Genomic DNA, 24,568 nt, shown 5'->3' on the forward strand with positions numbered 1-24,568 from the left:
AGCATTATTTTCTCAAAGTTTGAAACCATAATTTGTTTGAAAGTCTCCTACATAAACAAAAACTTGATAAGAAAAGTAGTGGTAGTGTTGGTTTTGACATGGTAGACCCTGATCTGCATTTCAGCATCTGAGAATAATCACATAACAGTAAAATAGGTGCGTAGAGCATGCATCTTAGTACCCAGATGTGTTTATAAGGTAGATTTTGTAATGTCTTTTTATTTTTCCAGCCAAATGAATTGTAGGCAGTTCATACATGTGACCTTCAGCAACCGGATTGAATGAAGATTTATTTAATTCAGGAGGAACCTTTGCAGGAATGAATTTCGAGGTAACATCGGAAGTTAGCCACTGTCGCACTGAGGGCAGAGCAGTTCCCAACTAGACATTGCAGCCAACAGACTGCAAAGTGGCCTTTTGCTCCACAGAAATATTTGACAACTAAGTGCAAGATATTTATGGCCAAGATGGCAGCGACTGTGCGGAGTTATTTTTGTAAATATATATGGAAGTCGTTACACAACATAGCTAACCGTGCTAGCTGCTAGTTGTAGCGAACTACAAGCTTCTGTACAGTTTTGCCTCGACTTCACGGACCTCTGCCTTGCACGATTTCGATCGAGTTAAAGGGAATAAGTAAGTATTAAGTAAGAGTAAGTAAACAATTGTGGAATGCATTGAGTAACTACAGTATCCGAATGTCATTGACATTGCTCAACTAGTTTGAGTGCTCTACAACTAGTTTAGCAATCTAATTAACAATCTATGGTAACAATGTGTTAGCAACCTGTACCAACTCAGTGTTACCTAATCATTGAAAGGTATTTCAACTATTTATTGTCATGCAATGAACCGCCATGCGTAAAGGGGTCAGCCAGTTTAGAATGTCATGTTATGCAACACCATTAAGCTATCGGCCTAGGCCTTATTAGGATCAATTGATTCACTAGCTACAGTGATATCAGACTTGACCATAATTGATGTAATTCCGTATGAAATATGCTTTAGCTAGTATACTGACATTTTATTAATTTCAGAAAACAGTAACTTCGTTTGTCTTCACATGTAAATGATTAAAATCACCAGTAGATGGCATAGTGGAACCTTATTTTGATGCACATCAACTCGTGTTGAGCCTTCACAGTAATCCCTATATTGAGTCAGAAGTAGGCTTGACCAATCCTGACATTTGTATTTCTAGGATGTTTCTGGTGGGGCTGACTGGTGGAATTGCCTCAGGGAAAAGCACAGTGTCCTCTTTGCTACGAGAGCTTGGCTGTCCTATCATTGATGCTGATGTGGTGGCTAGAAAAGGTACAACATGTGGAATCTGATTGGAAAGAAGTCTCTCCTTGTCTTCTCCACCCTACTACCCCCCTCTCCTCATCCTCCCCTCCATCATTTCACCTCTGTCTCTCTCTCTTTCTCCCTGAATTCAATTTAATTTCAACCATCTTTATTAGTCTAATTAGCATCCTGTACCCTGTCTTTATGTTTCACTCACCGTCAGTACGCTGTCCCTATTTGCACACATTGCTGGTTCATGTGTCATAACTGTGTCCTGTCTTTGGCAGTGGTGGAGCCCCACAGTCCAGCCTATTGCAGGATAGTGCAGCACTTTGGCCCGGAGATCCTGCTGGAGAACGGGGAGATCGACAGGCAGAAGCTGGGCCAGCTCATCTTCGCTAGTGAGGACAAGCGTCGGCTGCTCAACTCCATCACCCACCCAGAGATCCACAAAGCCATGCTCAAGCAGATCTTCTTCTACTTTCTCAGAGGTTAGGGACAGAGAAGTTTTGATCATTTTGTTTGACTATGGGGCCCAATTACAAACCAATGACTCTCACCTATCCATTGGTTCCTTGTCAATGCAATGTGTTCTGGATGGATAACAGCACTATGGTGATATCTTAACCCAGCCCTCTACTAGGTGTAAGAGAGGTGGTTGAGTGACGACACTTGTGTGATGATTGAACTGGTTTGAGACCTGGAGTCATGTGTTAGCTCCCCTAGTTAATGCCTAGTCTTTACCTCCCGCGTCCGAGATGCGGGAGATCCGGGTTCGAATCCAGCCTCAGGTACACGAAGAACTACTCAGTTACATAGATAAGATGGGTTTTTTCGGCAACTACTTGAATCAGTACTCACTCTCCTTACTTATGCCGAACACAACATAGAAACACTGAATGAAACACCTCATAAGCCATGAAAACATGTTTGGAATTCTCAGCAGGATATTGAACGGCTCATTTCAATAACAACTGTCTTTACTGTTTTTGAAGAGTATGGCTTTGTGCTAGCCTGAGGGAATCAGCCTGATCGCTTCAGTACACTGGTTCACTTCACATATCAGTCTGACATTCCTCCTCGTTGAAACCGTTTGAGTCGAGGGGCGTGGCACCAAACTAATTTGTAGCGATTGGATCAACCTTCAAACAATCAGAAACTGTAGTTTTTTTTTTAAAAGTATGACGATTGGTCTAGCTGTATTTTATGTTTACCAAGGGCTTCAGTAGAAAGAGATCAGTATGAGTGTTGTATTTTGAAGGACTGCTCCTCTTTTCCTTCCAGGGTATCGTTACGTCGTGCTCGACGTGCCCCTGCTCTTCGAAACACGCCGTCTCACACGTTTCCTCAACCACACTGTGGTGGTTTACTGGTAAGACCCCCTCTGACCTTGAGAAAATGCTCTCATTTTATAGGAAATTATACAGGTAGAAATTGTTTGTGTATATCATTTTGATTGATATTGTAGTTGTATTTTAGATTATAGCTTTACATTTTGTACTTATTTTTCATACAGACCTTTTAGTCTATCCCCTTGTAGACTTCCTTTCTTCCACTACAACTGCTATTGTAATGAATAGAAGAATTCACACACACTGCAAAGGAGGAAAGTTTTACTAATGTTTATTGACCACAAATAATCTTCTAAACTCCCTGGTTGTGTGTTCCTCTCCAGTGACCCCGTGACCCAGCTGTCCCGCCTGATGCACAGGGATGGGCTGACCCCGGAGCAGGCTGAGCAGCGCGTCGCTGCCCAGATGCCCCTCAACGAGAAGCGGGGCCTGGCCAACCATGTCATTGAGAACTCGGGCAGCCGGGAGGACACCCATAGGCAGGTCCTGCGGCTGCACACCAAGCTGGAGGACTCCATTGAGTTCCTGCTGGTCAGGGTCATCGCCGTGGCAGCCACTGCTGGCCTGGGTGGATTCCTCCTCTACGCCGCAAAGCTGCTGGTCTCGTAGCGACTGGCCATAAGTGGCTAGGAGTCGAGAGTTTCCTATGCTGATGCAGTATCTGTGAGACTTGATATCAAGGCACTCACTACTGAAGTAGTGTGATGTTCTTGGTTATGTGTTCATAATGACTTTTACATTGTTCACAAGCTAGTCACTCAAAATGTTTGAATGTTTGCTAGTTTTTAAATGACGACAGGATACAAATCTCTAGCTTTCCTTAAGTGTGTGTTTAAAAAGCTAAGAGAAGACACTTTGTGGTCACTATTAGATTACTTTTTCAGTGCAAATGGCTTTTCTATTTTAACACAGTATGAGAACTTCTGTTGCCCAGCTCACTATGGGCTGAAAAGCAATACTGATGATATAAGAAATGTGAAATTTAAATTGTTTTGTTTTGAATTTAGAGAGAGTTTTAATGAGGCACATTTGTAACTTGCATGCAATATCATTATAAGAATTAAACTTCATATATATATTTTTTAAATAGATCTTATGAACTTGTATGTACGCTGAGGCATAGATGTATTTGACAATCCACTTTTCACACAAGCAATGTGAATTAACACCAAGAGTTTTCTAAATACTGTGTGAGGAATTAAGATGAAGACTTTCTATGTACCACTGTAGGGTGAATTTACGAAAGGATTTCAAAGTTTTTGTACCCCGACAATTACCTGAAAAACATTTGCATCTCATTTACAAACAACCCACAGTGGATAGAAAGAGCACCTCACTCTGCAGCCAGGGAAATAGCAGTGTACCATCGTGATCATGCATTTTGAAATTGTGTTATTTGCATACAAATATGCACAAAATGTTTTGAATTTGATGTAAATGAGGCTCATTATAGAGAGCTGCTAATTCATTGCTATTTGCCATATGCAATTGCATAGTGTTGTCTGAAGTGATGTTTATCACACAGTTTAACAGTGTCGGGTGAGAATTACAAAATGTAGAGGAAATAAAACAGTTCAGCCTATGGCATGGGTGCAACTGTTTGGTTGGCTATTTAGGACTACACTTTTTAACTCCAGTTTACTGATTACGTGCATCGTTTTGGAAAATCACTCTGTAGCTCCTTACTAATTTCCTTATTATCATTCCTTGCTTGGAATACTGAAGCCTTCACTGAAGGAATTTACGGATAGTTTCCCAGTGCAACATGTTTATTATCTAGGCCTATGATCAAAAGATAATTTGGGGATGTCATTTAACAGAGAGAAAACAATATTTTCTTTATAATTTTACATGATCTTATGTGTCTATTAATCCGGCTATTTATAGTCAGACTCACTTTATTTGCAAGCGGAAAGAGTTCGCAGATGAGGCACAAAAATAAGGCAAGTTGCACTCAATTCATTCTTGGTGAATTCACCCTTGTCTTTTCTTACACTTGAAGCTGTCTGATGTCAATATAAAGTTAACTGTTGTATTTTTAAGGGCTGTATGAAGGAGGAAATACAGTATTTTATCTGTTAGATCAGCTGGTATTAAACTTTATCTGTAATTCCTGATTCTCTGGCATCATCCTCTGTCTTCTGAAATGTACATGGCTATATTCAACCTAATTTCCCCCCCCTTTTTTTTCTTTCCTGGTTTCTATGTTTTCTACATAAAATGGACACATCCAGATTTAATCTCACCACATTTACCTCTTACCATATTATACCTCCTTTGTGTATACAGTATATTGTCAGTTTTGCCAAACTATATTTTTAGAATATTAACTGAAGTATGTAATTCCATACCATATGTATGTTGTTGGCCCTTGTCAGTTTGAGTGAGGGTGTGTTAGCAGCAGTCAGGCCGACAGGAATGGCGGGAGGGGATGACATCACACTGGCACTACGCGGCACCTCTCCTGGTCACAGCAGACCTAGGGTGGCTTGCATGGCTACTTGGCTCAATCCTAAGTAGCTGCTGGTCCAGGCAACTCTTTTATCATATGACTACAGAATTAATGCAGAGCGAAGGGGGCTAGAGGGCCTTGAAGGAACGCTACGGACCTACAGTCAGACACACACACACACACACATCACCTCAAAGCTGTTTTGCAGCCACGGTAGTGGAGAGAAGCACAGTCTATTCTTAGTGTTCTTTCAGCTGTCTGTCCAGAGGGCACTGTACTGGTCAGTCAGCCAGCAGTTTGGTGGAGATTCCAAGTGTCCCTTTCTCACTCCCTTTCAGAGACAGGGCCCTGACGTGGTACCCAGGGGGTTTTAGACCCAGGACTCTATATCTGTACACCAAAGTGTGAACCCCCTTAGTCAGAGGAGGGAAAGTCTTTGTTTGAATTTAGTAGCAGAGTTGGTTTGGTGTCTGGACACATATAGCAGAATTGGTTTGGTGACTAGGCTCACATGATGAGTAACCATGAAGACGTGTTTGCTATCCAAGTTAATGCCTAGTCTGTAGCTTAGTGGGTTTGTGCATGTCTTACACGCCGGAGACCTGGGTTTGAATCCTGCCTCGGTCGTGTTGGTGCCGTGAACCGAATGCGACGTCTTGTGGAGAGGAGGGTGAAGAGTAGCAGAGGTGGTTTGGTGACCCCATTTGCATGATGTATAACCTTGCCTGAGACTTGAAGACATCTGTTTACTACCTATGCTTTAGCTAAGCGAGTTTGTGCATGTCTTCCACATGGGGAATCAGGGTTTGAACCCTGCCTCTGTCTCACACATCCATCCAATCAACCTCCACTTTACGTGCAACATAGAGGCTATCTGGGAGCGAACTAGATAATTGTCTCTTGGCAGGGGGCAAGCAGTTTTATTATCTCTGTCTTGTTCTTCACAGAGTAGCCTGCAGGTACAACAGTGTGGCAACATTTTGGAATCTCTTGTCCGAATGATTTCCTATCAATGTCTGCCTCTCATTTCTGCGACGAGCTGTTCCAGCAAAGACCAACCAATGAAAAGGTTTGCTGTGAACTGGAATGTTCCTGTAATAGATATAGTAGCAATTTTGATCTCACATTCTGTTTATAAGTATGATTCAGTACCACAAGAGTTTTGTATACATCTTGAAAACAATACTAGGGTTTACATACTGTAGGCACACTGTACAAGCTATCACAGATTTTGTCAACATTTAATTGATTGTATTGTGTACATTGACTTTGTAATTATATGTAATTAATTAATTCAATGATTATGTTTGTAATGTTTGTCTCAGTAGGATCCCCTGCCTAAATAGATTTAATAATAAACATATAACAGTGACAATGTATGAGTGATTATAATTTATTTTTCTTTTGAATATTCTGGTATTTACCATTTTTATGTCTTGGACAAAACAGGGACTAAATTCACCATGGCATCAACATCTAAAAGAAACTAAAACAAAACCCACTGTGTGTGTTTGAGTACCTGTACTGTATGTTCCAATGTCATCCTAATGTAACAAGTATGATCTGTCTTTGATGCCATAGCACACAACACGGTGTACATGCTGTACAGTGCTAATCATCGCCATCATCTAAGAAAGAGGAGGTTGTGGTGGCTAGAGTCCTTTGTCAGCCTATATACACATGACTGCGGAGGTGAACAGACAGCGTGTCCCAAACCGTATGACTCAAGCTGTCCTTGCTTATTAGCCTGGCATCAGTCAGGGCTGTAGGGGGTAAAGTCTGTTTGTCAGGACTCACAAACTGGACACATCATAGATCATACATGAAGGAGGTATGTCATCAATGCTCAACAATCTGTTCAACTACTGTAAGACACAAGGAGTGTGTTGCTCAGGTAGAAGAGAGTGTGTGTGAGGTTAAGATGGAGGCAGAATTGTGTGTGTGTGTGTGTGTGTATGGGGGGGGGGGGCTTTTGTGTGTGTGTGTGTGTGTGTGTGTGTGTGTGTTTGTGTGTGTGTGTAGGCAGCCAGGCTGGTGTGCATGTGTGTGCATGACAGAGAGAGAGGGTGAGGAAGGAAGACAGTACAGAATTTCATTATCTTTCACTGTGATCTCCCTCTCCCCTGGTGAGTAGCATAATGGTGCTGCAGATAACAAAAGGGGCCATTAATGTTACATCAGAGCTTCAGAAGAATGGCTCTCAGCTTGGACAAGCAACCTTTTTGAAACAGAGCCCAACTAACACACCTCAGGCTCTGCAGTAACCTGATAAGACTTTAGTGTCACCAGTTGGCCCCTGCAAATGTCAGCACAACACACACACTAGGGGCCCCAATTTGCATGTGCACATTTTTTGTAAAATTGGGGCAATCTTTACCTTAATGTGTGTAATAGATGCAATGAGAAATAATCCAATGGGAATCTGCTCAGCACTATTTGCTAAATATATTGTATTGACAAAGCAGCTTACAACACCTCTAAATCTCAAACAGGGCCCAGGTATAATTTGTATGGGTCTATATTTATGTACTAAGTGAAATTGGTGTCAAAAGGTCAAGCCAGAGCTATACATGCAAGGACTGACCACCCATGAGATCAAAATGATAGTTTTAACCATGTTTTGAAGCTATACAGTGTTCGTTTACAATTGCATTGTTTACAAACAAATAAAACAAGGTTATATTTTGGGTTCTGATGGGGAAAGACAGTTGAACTAAGCTCATGAGGTATTTATAAGTACTTTTTTCAAGCATCAATGGCTATATATGATTCAACTAAAAGTAAAACAATGGATGTACCAATTATGCCCCTTTAATTACAAACTAAACTCTCTCCTTGGACTGGCCTGCTGGGGAGGTTTAGCTGTGTCACTGACAAAGCCAAACGGAACCCAGAGGTAGCTAATTCCTGTGCCCTCAACACAACTGCCAGAGTCTGATTGAGATATCCTCTTCTTTGGCAGGAGGAGACAAAGACAGTGCCTGTGGAGATAATTATTTGTTGTCTGGTTTCCCTTTTTGTACCTCTTAGGCAGGCGGAATATTAGTCTGGCTTGGGAGGAGATGTTGGGAGGGGGGGGGGGGGGGGGGTTGTGTGTTCAGTTGATAGCTTGCAACCAATGCTCACTGGTAACCAATGCTATTGCTAACCTTGCTAATGAGTTTGGATATACTATATATTTCATCATAAGTAATTCTGTTTTTACATACAAAAGAATATAACTAGTAACCTATTTTTGAAAATCATCCAAGAGAGATGGTATTTTCATTTTATGAGAGGTGAGATAGCGAGGACACTGGTAAGTTACAGTTAATGCGCTACCTTGGCTGCTGCTGTACAGACTACCGGTGTGTGCTACTGCATAAACATAGAGTGGTGGCTAATTAGTACAACTACAACGAGCCATCTGATCATGTTTATTGAAGTGATCTCAGAAAAAATTATGACAAACTAAGCGAGTCTTGAGCGACATTTTATGAGGGGTTGCATGGCGAAACGTTTAAGATCCACAGCTCTAGCTCACAGTCCATACTTCTTACACTCATATTTCATGCACTAAAACATTAAATGGACGTTACACTTAAGCATTAAACTCATGATAAGGTAATCGTTTATATTTTCTCTGGTTTATCAAATCAGCTCAAATCAAATCAAATCAAATTTTATTTGTCACATGTATCACATACAGTTGTAATTGACACAGTGAAATGCTTTTCCACGCTCAACTCCCGCAGTCAGCAACAATCAACAATTCAATGATAAGTAATAAAAAGTGACAAAAAGTGACAATAAAGTGACAATAATGCAATAATGTCAGTGTGCAATAATATGTGCAATAATGTCAGATGTCTTCTGATCAAGGGGCGGAGCGGGGGACGGGGGGGTATTACGGTTCAGGGCTTATACAGTTTGTGAAGTGTTGTGTCAACCAATCTCACCTCAAGACTTCCATTGTTGTTTCCTTGCCATAATGGCTCACAGTTAGGAGCAGTGGAAGTTGTGAAGTTCCACAGGGGTTTATCTAAGTACAGAAGTTCCGACGATGGTCAGTCCAGTTTGTTTGAGGAATACAAGCTGTTCACGCAGACTGAGGGCTTTTGCCTTTGACATTATGACATGAAGTCTCTAATTTGAGATGTACTCATATGCCCTGTGAGGAAAGAGCGGTCTGTGTAGTCTCCCACCCCCCCCCGCCCCCGTGGGGGAGTGAAGTGACCTCTGCATAGGAAAGGACCCTCAGTCCTAATTGTGTCCAGAGGAATTCTGCAATCTTAAGACTCTGAAGCTGAAGCTAGGACCTGGAGGCTTCTCAACTCTCAGATTATACTGCAGTGCTACTGATTTAAGGCGAGCTATAGCACTGCAAGTTTAGCTACTGCACCTCTTTCCAAGAATAGTGAACAATGTAATTTCTATATAATGCAAGACTTGAAGATACATCCTTGAATTTGAAACTCCAATAATGACACAACTACACCACTATAAGGCCGTGGGTGTGCTGGAAAAAGGATGGCTCCTACACTACTGTGGTTTGCATGAAGATGCACCAAGAGCAATTGCAATATTACATTTTGACATTGAATTAATTCAGTCAGGACACTGACATCAAGTTGAACACTTTATTGCATGAAAATGGTAATACATTTATGCTTGCCGTATTTGGATGGCGCCGCTCTTTAGAGTTCCCTGTCTGGAGTTAAACGACCACAACATACAGGTACATCATATGGCAGGGAGCCCATAACTTATCAGACCCCAGTAGGTAAGCTACATACAGAGCGACCTAGCGGGTGGAGGCTGGGGGTGGTGGGTGGGACGACCACACAAAACTAGCTCTCACAGTCGGTACAACCACATAACAACTGTCGAATGCTATGGAGGAGCGTTAACTTGGCCACTTATGTCCCTTGAACATGTGACTGTGTTTGTGCGTCCATGTGAACCAGCTGTTAGAGTGCCGTGCCTGAACTAATGCTATGCTCCAAGCCTGTGACTTTTTTCATTTTATTGACCGCAGATTACGATTTAATTACAATTCTATATTCTTGGATTTGTTCTGCTGTTAAATGGTCATTTCAATGTACGTATATACCCATTTATTCTTAAAGAATATGAAAAGCCAAATGAGCTTAGTACTACTGTCTTACCTTATCGTAATATCATAAGAGAGTGTTCACATTTCCCAGCTCCATCTCTCAACTTCATACAAAAACAATTGGCGAGCAAGCCATTTGGCTGAATAACAAATGAAGGATTGCACCTTCATGGTGTGAATGTGGTCAGTGGTATGTATATTTTCAATATGAGACTATCAAAGCAAGCTGTTTGTGGTGGGGAATTTTGAGATGACTAAAGTTTATGTTTAGACTTGTATAACCATCTTGTGTGATCATATGGGGAGAGTTAGTACTGTATATTACAAGATTTCATGGCTAGTCATATCACTAAATCATTTCTAGCTTTATTAATAGTTTTACTGTATGTTATATTGATGAATCTCTAGCTTGTCTGCATATATTCAGGGCCAGAATGTCCCTGACAACAGTAAATCTGCTGGCACCACAATGTCTGATTCAGTGAAATGTTACGGACATGATCTCTCTCTTGTATCTGTACAATACCTGCTGTTGCTTATTCCTGCACCTGAGATTCAACTACAACACTCTTCATGACATTTGCCAGTGTTAGCCTCAACAATACATAGTAGTTTACAACCTCAATGCAACTTCTCTGATTCAGATTGTTATCGCCAAGGTTGTTTCACTGTAGAGCATAATTTCCTTCTTTAGATTATTCCAGCATGATCTGTGCCCTACCACCATGGTTGTTAACATCAGCCCCTTCTTCTATGTGCCTCACAGCACCTCTCATCCTCCCCACCCAGAAGGAAAAGAGTTCTATCTTTCCTTTGAATGTGAAGGGCAATTATCTCTTTAGTCATTTGGCATTTAACACAGCTGTGAACCCCTCACTCCTATCATTCCTTTAATTGCCTCTTGCTGTGGTGTAGAAATTATCTCATTCTTCACCTTCCCGGCTTGTTGCAGTCTCTAAAGCAAGAGGTGGATCAGACAGACCAATCGATTGATCGTCGGATAATATTAATAAAAGAAGTGACATTAAGAGAGGCACTTGAGAGGAACTGCAAAAACATCCCATTTATTACCAAAAGTCATGACAATAAAAGCACTAAATAGAAAACATATGTCCTCCCTCTTTTCATTGTTTTCAAGTGTTGAAATCCCCCTTCACTCCCTTCCATCAACAGCATTGTCATTGGCAGACATAGGCTGAAGCATACAACATTGATAAAATCAAATCAAATCTATGCATGCATGATTGAAATCAAGGCTTTTGGTAAGGATGTCAAAATCGCTGAACATCAAAATGGAAGTTCCACTCACTTGTGACGTCAATATGCTAATAGCTATATCATTTACAGTGGATATACACAGAAAGGGTTATGTGCAGTACAGACACTGCTCCAATGGTGTTTGCACATCAATATTCAATTTACAAAGGTATTCACTAACAATATGCCACATATTGTAGGGTAATATAACAGTATATGTGATTCATCAAACAACAAGTCAACAAGCTCTCTTCCTTTTCATGGCACATGTATGTAATCTAAAATCACACAGAGACACAATGGGCCCCATTTTGACAAAGCAAATAAGCTGCAATAGACCATATTTTCACCCAAAACTTCTAATTGTGCAATATCCATGAGAAGATTATTTAAAGGGGTATTTTACTAATTTCAGGCCAGTTCACCTTAATATGGACTCATAATTTTGTCGTATTTTGTGCATACAAGCCTCATAGATATCCTAATAGCAAGCTTATATTTACTTCCTGGAATAGTCTGATGATTATGTGTTTTGACAGAAACCTAGTAAATCTAAGCTTGCTATGAGGATATCTACTGTATAAGTAATTATATTTTCGGACCATATCAATGGTGGACTGATGAGTAATACACAGAAATATTTTGTTGCAGTAAAACACTGCTTTAATTGTGTTATGGAAGAAAAAGCACAGATACACAATGTGTAAACTTGGATTCTGTACTTGCTTTTGAAATGACACATGTCAAAAACATCAGCACCACTTTTCTCTGCTGTCAAACTGTCACCCAACGTCTGCATAAGTGTCAGATTGTAATGACCATCATTAAAAGTTCCCTGCATCTTCACAATGATAATAGGCACCCCATTTCAAAATGGAGGTATGGATAAAGAAAGAGACCAGCTTAAGGTAGAATTTGCCCTTGACCACAGATCTAGGAGCAGACTCCCCCAATCCCAATTCCAACCTGAATATAATATCTGACCCTGTATCTGTGGTTACGGGCAACATTCACCTCAAGTGAGAGACGTGAAGTGAATGCCCTCAAGCCCAGATGGTTGACCCCTTCAGTCAGCATACAGCATGAAGCCTGAGAAGGTGCTGTATTTGTTGCTGTTGCCCCCATGGGCCTTGCCCCCGTCCAGTTTGATGAAGACCTCATCCCCGGCATCCAAATGAAGAATGACACTGTTGCTGGCGTAGTCATAACTCTGATCCTGGTCTTGGGCGATGGCACTGGCCCTGACCTGGAAAAAGGGAGAGAAAGAAAAGGTAGAGATAGAAAGAGACCGAGAGAGAGGACAAGAGTTTTAACAATGTCACAATAGATTATGTTAGTATTCACAAAAAGAAGTCCATGTTCTTTCTGGCCTTGCTTCGTTTCTATATGGTACGTCATGTCCATGTTTTTACTTTTAGCAGTGATGAAACTGAAATAAAAATAATCTGAATCAGAAAATTAATTGATTGCATTTATATAGCTTTTCTAGACCCAATGTGCTCCAAATTGTATGGTGGAGAACTCACCTCATCACCACTAATGTGTAACACCCACTTTGGTGATGTCACAGCAATCATTTTGTGCCAGAAAGCTCACCACACATCAGCATCAGAGGAGGGTGCAGAAGTGAGGAATGAATCATGCCCATCACCAATCAGGTGACATGAAGGCCATTTGGGGAATTTAGCTAGGACAAAGGTGTCCTAGGCCCTCAGTTTAACGTCTCAACTGAAGGATGGCACCCTAAGCAGGGCAGTGCCCCAATCAATGCTCTGGGGTGTTGTGGTCCCCTTAGACCAGAGGGAGGTGTGCCCCTCCCATCCAAGGCTTGATCAAGGCAAACCATGCTTAACCCCCCAGACAAAGAAAAACAGATGAGGCCTGCACACTTTGTTCCTAATGCCACCCTTTTATTGTGACATTTCGATCTGATGTGGATCTTTATCAGGTCCACAATGTTGTCAAACATGTACTATGCTTTTGCTATGTACTATGCTTAGCCCAGCACCTTCAAATGTGATGCGTATGACCACAGTTTCTTCAGTTTAGCTTCCCAGACATGCCAGCAGAGGGATGCAAACTGGTAAGGCTGCTGGAAAATGTGCCCTTTTCAAAAATGACTAATGGCAAGGACAATGTGATTCAAACATGACATAGCAATTTACAAAATGCAAAACAACAGTGGAATAATTTTTTAGGGTGATGGAGTCTCACGAGTGAGTGTTGAAGAGTTTCAAAATGACAAACATCATCAAGCCATTACTTTGATGATGCATGCATTTCCTTGGCAACACCTATTAGCAGTGAATTTCTATACACAAGATCGGACTGTTTTGGGGGGAGTGGACTGCAAAAAAAGTCAAGACATCAAGATTTTCCTGTAAAAACTGTCCCCCATGGCAAATCCCTTGTTTTTTATCCACAGTGAATAAGGCCTGTGACTCAACTGAAAATGCTAGCCTGAGTCAAACCGCCAGATTGAAAGTGCACTCCTTTTATTAATCCCCTACACTTACAGTCAGACGTCTCAAGGTTGAAATCCTCTGTCTGAAATGAGAGAACGAGAGAGTGTCAAAGCGTCTAATTAGTTAAAATCTCACCAATGCTAAATCCAGAGCGGATTGCCTTAACCGCTTTCACACGTTCAAGACGACCAAAGTGACACTGCGACTTCAAGGCGCCCAGTCAGTCCGATGGACGCAGAAGGACATATCCTTAAGCTCAAGCTAAATATCTCATACTTTGGGCTGCCACTTTGGGGAGGGGGAGGGCCCTGCTGTAACTTCACTGTTCTAATAAAACTGTAATCTCCCTCCAGCCTGTTTGGGTGTATCCTATCAGAGTGAGAACCAAAACGAAGGCATGGGGTTCTAATTAGTGCCGGCTGGATGAAGAAGTGAAGAGCAAAATGTCACGAAGCCTGGAGGGCCACGGAGAGGGTACTGTCAGGATGACAGGATGATGAAGGATGTCAAAGGGATGGGGGTGACATGACTTCACCCTTCCCTTCTCCTTCCCTCCCTCCCTCCACTCCCTTGGATGTTCAGTACCCCGATTAACCTAAACCGCTCATTCGGCTAATGATGATGGGTACTGTAGTGCTAGGTGCACCCTGCAGGTGGCCCAATGTAATACAGGAGTGGGTGGACATGACCGTTACAATGTCTACATATTGCACCTGTATTGTAGCGTTTCAGGGTTCAAATTCAACCAATTAGAGCATCTTTTAGGTGATTAGAATTCACTTGGTGGTGTGTCTGGTGTACTAGCGTTGGCATGGCCCATGATCTAGTTGTTGGGGCCACATGAAATATTAATGTCAATTTGGTGTCACAAGCTGAAAAAGTTTGGGAACACCAGACCTACAACACACTGCACTGTCTGTATACTATGGAAAGTGAACTTTGGGCTTCAATTTGCTTCTGTATGGTATGAAATAATATAATAAAGGGTATGAAATGATATACATAAAAGCATGTAGGCAACTGTAATACTACACTAAATTGACAGTTATGACTGGTGGTTGCGAGAGATAAAGGAAAATTGCCTATTTATTTAGCTGATGAAAATTATTTAAAAAAACATGAGACAAGTTGCGACAGGTTCATTAAACCATTACAGCATTTGGAGACTGAATTTGGTGTGCCACCATAGGCTTGTTGAGTGCTTAGATTATGATATCATAGTTGGAGCTATAAATGGAGCAAGAACCACCGGCCTCCACCTGCTTTGGTGGTTGATAGATGTATGGGCTCCCTGCCATGTAATACACACGTATGTATGTGTTGTAGTCATTTATAACTCCCAGGCAGGAGCTCTCAAAAGAGAGGAACCATCCAAATATGCCAAGCCTAATTGTATAACCATTTTATATTCAATACATGGTGAAACTAAGACGTGGGTGTTCCTGGCTGAACTGATTGTGCAGTCATTTTATTTGTCAAAAAAAATTATCCCTTCCAACATTTGCAGTGAAACCCTGATTTTCGATGACAGTAGACAATGACAGTCTAAAATTATCCCTACCCACCCATTGCCAGAGACCTGCCCTCCACCAACTGAAACTTTGCTGAACGAAATTACCAATTTAGCAGCCTACTAAAACTTGTTGCGCAGCTCTCTTTAGCAGAAGTAAATAGCAGCCCTTTGAAAAGGCATTGATTCATGATTTATACACAACTGCGTGAGCACGCTCAAGTTACTGACAATGATTTATATCAAAGAGCACCAACTTTGAACAGGACTAGACCTGGAGGGTTTATTTTGATGCATGTGGAGCTGAGATAGTGCTGCACTGTTGACACTCACTTCATGTTGAGCATCATTTGATGTGCTGCTCTAACACATTAGGTGGATACACACACACACACACGTTACACACAGACAGCTACACAAGGATACACAAGCTCTCACCTAGCAGCCTCCTCCAGTGAGCTCGCATTATGAGAAACTGTGTAACACTGGACATCAAAACAACATTTTAGAGACAAAAATCACAACACACATGAACGGAATTGGATATGTTTTAGGTGTGATGACACTTATTTTTGCTGTTTCATACATGTTTACATGCCCGTTTTATTTCAGTGTAAATATCAGGGTTTGTCAATTCCTTTACAAGTCAGTCAAGTCAGGAAGTTAATTCAATTTAGATGTATACATTTAAAAATGTATGGACATAAAAAAGGGGAAACTCAAGAATCACATATTCACTAAAATGATTTGCTTCATTACAATTCTTTATTCTGTCATGGAATGTACCCCCACCCTGGTGCCTACTGATCCGCTTTGGATACTGAACAGCAGATACTATCTGACCCCTTCACACAGACTAGTGTCTTCACAAATTGTGAGTGGTATGAAATTAAGTGTACTAGAGTATATGTGACATACAGAAGACCTGGGTTCAAATAGTATTTGAAATCATTTGGTTGAATTTGCCTGGCACAATGGATAGCCCCCAAATGTGCAAACCCCACCCATCTGGCAAGCCAGGCAGGCTCAAGCAAATAGCATTAAAGTATTTATATCTCAAACACTTTTCTATCCAGGTCTGAAATACAGTATAAAAGCATATATAAAAGAGTTGAGTAAATGTATCACTCACCAGGCCGTTCTTCATCAGGTCTGCCCACATGCTGGTGCCGTCCCCTCCTCTCATCAGCACGTTGTAGATGAAGAAGTAGGTACCAGGGATCTTGGCGGTGAATTTGCCCGCAGAGCCATCAAAGTTATCCCCCAGGTTAGTCACCACGTCGTCAAACTTCAGGATCTCGTAGCCTTCCTGGGGGTTCCGGAGTCCCGCAGAAAACGCCACCCTGGGGATGGTGCTGTAGCTGGATGTGCTGATATCTCCGAGACCCAGTATACCTGTTCTGAAGACGTCCCCTCCTTCCCCTCCGTCCCCTCTGTCCCCTGGTGGTCCCTTTGGCCCCGGCGGACCTGGCTCTCCGGCTGGTCCCGGGGGTCCGGGCTTCCCAGGGCGTCCCGACTTGCCGTGTGGCCCATGGCCCCCATAGGTGGGCAGCGGCGGGCCAATGCTGTGATCGCTCAGGGCTTCTGCCTCATTCTTCGCCTGGAGGCCGATGGTGGCAGTGGCAGTGGCAGTGCCCGTGTCCAGGAAAGGGTCGCACACCATGCGGCAGGTGCCCAGCATCTCGTAGTGGCTGGTGTTGTCGTCTGTGCCCACTGAGCTGACCAGCACAGGGATAAGGACCACCAGGACCAGGACCAGCATGACCCCCACGGCAGCCGCCACCAGGGTCTTCCTCCTGAGGCTCAGCCGAGGAAGGGGCTGCGCTGCCAGCGTGGAACTCTCCGGGGCTGGAATGGTGACTGCTGGGAGTGGGGGCACGCTGTCCACCTGCTGAAAGAGAGAGACGCTGGGATTCCCAGGAGAAAATGCAAGAGTGTGTTAGTGAGTGAGTGAGTGAGTGAGTGAGTGAGTGAGTGAGTGAGTGTGGGTTAGTGTCTGTGTGTCCAGGAGAGAGGGCGAGAGAAATAGAGAGGGAGGGAAGGGGACACAGCGTTCAAAACGAGAGAGAGAGGGGGATGGAGAGAGCAAGACAGTGTGAGGGAAAAAGAAGAGTAAGCAAGAGGGAGAAAGGGAGCTCCACGCTCTTCACACTCAGCACTCACTCAAATGCACATGACTCATGGGAGTAGAAAAACAAGAGGTGGGGGCTCTTGCCTGGGTGAAAGACAAAAAAGAGAGAGAGAGAAAAAGAGAGAGAGAAAGAGAGAGGGAGACAACAAAGGGAATCCTTTTTATGTTGATTGACTTCATTTGCAAGCTCTGAGGTGCTCTGTGTGGTGAATGAAATAGGGAAAAAAACAGACACTTGCAGCAGTTAATCGGACAAGAGGAATATTGTTCTGCACTTCCATTTAGGGTCAGTGTGCCATGGTGATGGTATCATTAAAACTGATACAAGCTTGGGGGTATGTAGCCTGCAGTATGAAGTGATTCTAAAGCAGTGTGTAGACATCATGTATACACTTATGTAGGCAGCTGGCAACTAGTCAATTTTATGTGTGTGTATTGAAATGATATCAAGCTGCCGGAGATATTTCGCGTAGAGATTGTTGGTCTCAAATATCAAATTAGTTATTTTTTAAGTTATTTTTGTTTTCGTATCAGTCATCATGCTGTTCGTAGCATACAACCAACTTGTATTGCCATTTATGAATGCCACTTTGCGGTAATTTTCAATGTTGGGATAAGATGAACATGGACGTATTTATACCAGAAGAGAGTATTAAATATTGGTCCAACGCCAGGTGCCCGCAGGTTGATCCAGTGTCCAAACAAGCTGTGACCTTCTCTATACATCAATGTCCTCTACACAGCATCCTCCAGTCTTCCATCCACAAGCATGTCTTCTATAACAGTGTGAGTTCTGCTGTGATGAAGTACATCTCTCACTGCCTCATATTGAATACAAGCATTTTGATGGCTCCAGGAGCACTAGCTGGGTCATCAACCAGAGGGAGTTTAAGACTCAACAGAGAGTGAAGGCAGTGGTGGGTGACTCAATACTGCTGTCATTCCCCTGACGGTATAGCCTCAGAAATGAGGGGGAGTAGGAAAGGAGAATGTCCTAGTGCAACCTGACGTAATGAATTGTATGTTTTAATTATCTTTTAAAATGTCATTAACCACTATGCAGGTTTTTTTTTTTTACCATGATTCTTCTTACACCCAGGATCTTGGGATGGGACTGTTTTCCAATGCAGAGTATTATCAGGATTTTACGTTCAGAGATCCATGCTACGGGATGTGAACAGGATATTTGAGAGAGGATTCTGCTTAAGGGCAGGTTTGAGACATACAGGATTTTTAAATAAGGATCCTTGGAAAGTTTTTAATCAATATCCTACAAAGATCCTACGCAGCACTGCTACTATGGAGCTGCCCCCCTTGTAAAAAGTGAGCAAAAAATTACACTGGACAAAAACACATTTGTTCTAAATAGGATGTGGTTCACTTAATGATATTAGAAACGACTATAACTGTATTCTCAAATACCCAACCACTTAGTTGAATAGTTCAGTGTAATAAAAATAAATACACATTATTTAAATGCCTGTGCCAAAACCTGCCACCTCATCCTCCTACAAAGAGTGTCTAAGGTGTCCAATCTGTGATCGGCCACTTCTGTAACATGAATGATTCCTTGTATACAGTAATCAGACAGAAAACTCTGGGGCAAATCTGGCGTTTTGGTGGCACAATTTTTTTTGTTAGAATGTGGGAGATCTCCATTGGAGGAGGGTTGGCAATTGGGCCAACTTTGGTATGACATATGTGGCCCTGACACTGTATGCTCCTGTAGTTGCTGGGCCACTTTTTGGCAGGAGCTTGGCATGCCAGAAACTTGTTTTATTTGAATATAGTATGTGGATCAACTAACATTTGATCCAAACTCAATATATGTAACTAGAAAAAAGAAAAGTCGACCCACTGACCGAATCCTACATTTTACAAATCAATTTTGAATTTTGTGAGGAGCATTTGTGATTTGTTAGGGGCATCCTTCACATTAATGTTGCCCTGTTGTTGGTCTTCCTCATCCTCCTGTGCCTGTAGGTTTTTCAAGATACAAGATCCTTTTATTGCCACACAACCGAGGTTGGTGGAATGTGTTTTCAGTGCAGGGAGTGATGGGAGTTCAGTGTCTGAATGGAATTGGCTGGGGCAGTCAGTCCCCCACATCCAGTGATTTAAAACGTCTGTCAGAGGGCAGGAGTTTGAAGAGGTGGTGAGCTGGGTGGGAGGACTTACATGATTTTCCTTGCCTGTTTGGTGGTATCTCTGGTGTACTGCCCAAGCTGTATACATCCACATGTTATGATGCATATTTTCTCATACAGTAATATTGCCTTGGGTTCAGTAGACCTAATATAGATCTCCCAAAATAGTCACCATGCTGGATCAATTGAACATCCCCACAATAAATCGTCATGAACAGTCGTAGTGCGATTAAATCAAATGTTTTCATTTAAATGTTTCTGTTGGAGCATTTCCTTGACATACATTTCCTACGATGTAACCTAGAGGGTAGAAATGCGGAAATGCAGGGATACCCAAAGATACACAGTGTGAGTGTGTGTGTGTGTGTGTGTGTGTGCGTGTGTGCGTGCGTGTGTGCGGGCAAGAGAGAGTAATACAATATTGAATACAAGCATTTCTGTGGCTCCAGGAGCAAGGCGCATTGTGTCATCAACCAGAGGGAGTTTGAGACACAACAGAGAGTGAAGCCAGAGGTGGGTGACTCAATATTGCTGTCATGCCCTTGATGGTAGTCTCGGAAATAAGGGGGAATAGGGAGGAGGATTCCTCTTTCCCATTGGCAAAGAACAACATGGTCCCTGAGCTGAGGACAACGCCTTCAAGATTCCCCTGGTCGAACATGATGTGCATACAGCATAGCTTTGTCTATGTGGGACATCTCTATTAAATCCTTTATTAAATGTTTCCCTTTGAATTAAGTGTGTGATGAGGAAGCTGATGCATATACTACTAATACTCCATGTGTAAAAATGGTTTATTAAATCAACAACAATTTATTTGAACTTCAAAGATTTATTAAGAGTGAATAGTGATGAACACAATCAAATAAAATAAAAAAAAACTGGCAAAATAGTTAATCTGTTACATGACCACAAACTGCTTGCATTTTTCAAAGCAGTATACATTATACAGTAGGTCCTGAAAAAGTATAATTTAATTTGCAGTAAGGTAAATGTGACAATTATTTTGCAGGGTGACACTACAGTGCTCCCTCACTCCTTGGGTGGACTCCTTGGGTGGACTGACTGACAAGCTGCAACATGTAGAGGTACATGGAACAAATATGCACACGTACCATGAGATATGTACATATACTCAGAGTTAGTTGTGAAGCTTCCTCATGGAAGGTGTTGAATACAGCAGAAACACCTAAGCCATTAAATGATAATATGATGAATTATAGGTGTGGGTATATTTCTGTTTGAGGAGACTCTGGACAATGGATGCATTCAGTTTTCTCCTTTGACAGGAACAAGTCCATGAAGTTTGGCCAACACCTGGTGATTAAGGGAGGTTGCAGAGATATACCTCCCGCCCTAGAAGGGTGTGCACTTTACTTACCAAATTCCTTGTTCTATAAAACAACAGAAAAATATGTCTGGCTTTCAGGTTTCAGACATGGCAACCAGAAGCCACCGAACCTGTTTCATGTAAACAGCAACAGTGAGTGGTTGTGTTTTTCCAGTCATCTTAATTACAGTGCCTTCGGAAAGTATTTAGACCCCTTTACTTTTTCCACGTTTTGTTGTGTTATAGACTCAATTTAAAATGGATTTAATTAAAAGAATTTGCCATCAATCCACACACAATACCTCAGAATGACAAAGCGATAACAGGTTTTTAGAAATTTTAGTACATTTATTAAAATTGAAATACAGAAATACCTTATGTACATAAGTAGTCAGACCCTTTGCTATGACACTCTTAAAATTAACTATAATGCAAATTGATTCCAATTTGCATAGGAATCAATTACACACTGTGTAGATTAGGATGTCACTACCAACTCAGCAAATTTCATATTTTTTTCTTGGGTCTCTAGGGTCGCATTCCTGAGCAGTTTTGTTCTTCTCCATTTTCTCAGTTTGTAATGACAACCTGATCCACACAGTGTGTAATTGATTCCTATGCAAATCAGAGACCCTATAAAAACAAAGATATTAATTCCAAAATTACATGTTATCCATGCATTAAGATGGACTCAATTCAACTTACTGAGTGATTTGTTGATGACATTTTTACATTTTAGCTAATTTTAAGAGTATCATAGCAAAGGGTCTGAATACTTATGTACATTAAGTATTTCTGTATTTCAATTTTAATAAATTGACTGAAATTTCTAAAAACCTGTTTTTGCTTTGTCATTCTGAGGTATTGTGTGTGGATTGATGGCACATTCTTTTAATTTAATCCATTTTAAATTAAGTCTATAACACAACAAAATGTGGAAAAAGTGAAGGGGTCTGAATACTTTCCCATGGCACTGTATATGCAATAGTGCCATACATTTTGCCATAGATATTCAACTAGTGTACTTGTACACTATACTGTATATGTGGTGTGGTGCAGTAACAAAATGGTATCCGTTGTAGAAATACACATTTGGAATGTTTGAATGGGGATACTCCACAAGCGTTGTGAAGTATTGTATTATACTGGAATACAAAACTGTTATTAAAATCAATCTAATAATTGGTTGTTCACTGAATACCTCAGTATTGATTTTCTGTAATGTAGGTTTTTGTAATTATGTGATGATAGGAATGCTTCTCACCATTGTATTATTCAAAATTATGTTAAAAGGCACATTACTACAGTTGTGTTGAAATTGCAACCTTGTGTCCTCAGAAGAGGTACAGTAAGGTAATCTACAAACAGTCTAACAAAAAAAAAGGTAAAACAACATTTACATTTTATAGTTTAGCGAAGCATTAAAGAGAATAATGATACACTGCACTAGAGTACATTTAAGGGCTTACTCACCCAGTTCCGGACACACCTAGTCAGAACAGGGATGTGTGTGTGTTGAGTGTGGGGGTGTGACTTCACCTTTGTCTCATCTCCTCACCTAAGAATGTTGTCTTGAGGACTTGCAACTCTCTGTGTAAGACATATACGTGTGCCAGGTAAGTAGAATGAACTAATTCATTTTAATTAAAAGGCACTTTCGATACACTGACTTTAACCATAATGTTTTGTTTGATAGACCAATCAATATCTTTATTAATGCTTAAGTACTGTATCAGGTATTTAGTAACAATTTTAAAGGAGGATCTGAGATAATTAACATTGGATACATATAGCTGATTTGTAAGTAATACAGTGTATCATCCAGTAGAAATTCAACGTGGTTGTAAGACAAAAAGGAATATATAATGTGAAGAGCACCCTGTTAGATCTTAAACCTTCACTTCATTTTCAGTTAAACTTTTTAAATTCTGTTTTATTTCACTGACAAGAGTGACTGTCTGACAGTCAGTTCTGCAACTTTATCTCAAAGTATCTTAGATGTCTGGCAGACTGAATCATTCCAGTGACAGTATTATGATCATTATGATCAACTGTGACATTGCCTGAGACCTTACCATTTTTCTGTTTTTGATAAAGATATATTTTCTTCTCTGGTTCTACACCAGTCATCTACACCAGCCATCATGCCTGAGACAGCCGAGTCCCATGCGTCCATGCTTACCACCAACCGTAACTGCACCATCGAGATCACCAATGTCAGCGCTTCTTATTGCCTCGTCAACCCAAAGTAATAATGTGATATTGCATTTAGATTATGTTTTATGTTTAATTAAGCTCTAGATGGCCCTGCGTCATTCTTTTGGTTTGCAGCTGTGTCTTTGCGTACTCCATATCCCCAGTTTCTCCATCATGTGGGGTTAGAGATTACCTAATCACCTCTGTATATTTTCACTTGAGTACATTACAAAAATGTTACTGACATTTGATCTCTTCTATAAGGGTCTACATGTCCAGCGGCTTTAGCTTCAACCCACCCCAGCCCACAGTGCGCACCATCAAGTCTGAGGTCTGCTCTTTCGACAAGGATGACAACACAGCCTCGGGCGTGGTGGGTGTGCTGACCTACGAGCTCTTCGATATGCGCAACCGCCACTGCAATGAGCTTGTTGCCGTCATGTTCTCTGTCCCCTTCGACTACAACATCTACAAGAATTGGTTGGGAGTTGGCGTGTTCGAAAACTCGCGCTCCTGCGATGAGGCCCTCTACAAACACATGTACTATGAGAAGAACTTCACCAACTTCGTCCGGCAAGAGGCCAACGGGTCCGGCGTGGTGTACCAGGGCAGGGTGGTGGACGTGAGGGCGACCATGTCCAATGTAGGCCGGGCGATTATCAAGCTGGAGCTGTATGATAAGATGGGAAGATAGGCTGATGATGAAAGAAGTGTGAAGGGAGAATATCAGGCATATGACATGCTCAGTAATTGAATTTAGCAGTGTTAAATGTCATGTTGGTTTTTGTTTTTCACCGGTGTTATATGGTCACATGGGCGATGCTGTCATGTTCAAATCTCTGACATGTATGTTATGCTCTGATAATTGGTGCTTTGAATAAAGACTTTGGGAATCAAATTTGACTATGTGATCTTTTCCTTTGCCCTTTACTTTTATATATGTATGTGTGAACAACATGCAAAGAGACTCAAACAAAAACCCCTTTAGACTATTATTATTATTGAGAATACAATTGGTTCTCATTACTCTGTCAATTTAAAGGCACACAATTTTGCATTCCATATTTTGATATAGGCTTACAGGTAGGCTCCCATTAGGAAAATACTAATTTTGCTGGTCTTCCAAAACCTAAGTATCATAATTAAGTTTGTAAAGGTACTGCATATGCTGTAGTCCTCTAAATCTCTAGTTAAAGCATAGATCACGCTGTCAGCAGATAGATTCACATAGGAATGCCATTGTGCAATAACTGTATGCCTTCAGCACAGGTGTTTTAGTTTGTGTCTTAGCACTAACCCACGTTTTGGGTGTGGTGCGTGCAAGACACTGGACGATGGAATGGTGT

General features: G+C 41.5%; 3 protein-coding genes across 4 annotated transcripts; 2 read left to right on the plus strand and 1 right to left on the minus strand.

Moving 5' to 3' along the window:
* Positions 1-374: 374 nt before the first annotated feature.
* Positions 375-4,805, plus strand: dcakd (dephospho-CoA kinase domain containing). Its single transcript, XM_083688254.1, has 5 exons — positions 375-636; positions 1,202-1,314; positions 1,575-1,778; positions 2,572-2,659; positions 2,963-4,805. The coding sequence occupies exons 2-5, from the start codon at positions 1,203-1,205 to the stop codon at positions 3,246-3,248; spliced, it is 690 nt and encodes a 229-aa protein (XP_083544380.1). The 5' UTR covers positions 375-636; position 1,202; the 3' UTR covers positions 3,249-4,805.
* Positions 4,806-12,509: 7,704 nt separating this feature from the next.
* On the minus strand, positions 12,510-17,279 carry c1ql1l (complement component 1, q subcomponent-like 1-like; the record flags this gene model as incomplete). Its single annotated transcript, XM_083687095.1, has 2 exons — positions 16,551-17,279; positions 12,510-12,689 (listed from the first exon to the last, which is right to left on the minus strand). The coding sequence occupies exons 1-2, from the start codon at positions 17,178-17,180 to the stop codon at positions 12,510-12,512; spliced, it is 810 nt and encodes a 269-aa protein (XP_083543221.1). The 5' UTR covers positions 17,181-17,279.
* Positions 17,280-22,540: 5,261 nt separating this feature from the next.
* Positions 22,541-24,114, plus strand: LOC310816815 (DELTA-actitoxin-Afr1c-like). 2 transcript variants are annotated; one of them, XM_083687123.1, is made up of 3 exons: positions 22,541-22,642; positions 23,153-23,274; positions 23,487-24,114. In XM_083687123.1, the coding sequence occupies exons 2-3, from the start codon at positions 23,171-23,173 to the stop codon at positions 23,914-23,916; spliced, it is 534 nt and encodes a 177-aa protein (XP_083543249.1). In that variant the 5' UTR covers positions 22,541-22,642; positions 23,153-23,170; the 3' UTR covers positions 23,917-24,114. The 2 variants fall into 2 exon arrangements, with proteins under 2 accessions (XP_083543249.1, XP_083543250.1); XM_083687124.1 differs by having other exon boundaries at positions 22,563-22,642; positions 23,124-23,274.
* Positions 24,115-24,568: the final 454 nt, after the last annotated feature.

The sequence above is a fragment of the Argentina silus genome, assembly GCF_951799395.1.
Source record: "Argentina silus genome assembly, chromosome: 16".
Classification (NCBI taxonomy): domain Eukaryota; kingdom Metazoa; phylum Chordata; class Actinopteri; order Argentiniformes; family Argentinidae; genus Argentina; species Argentina silus.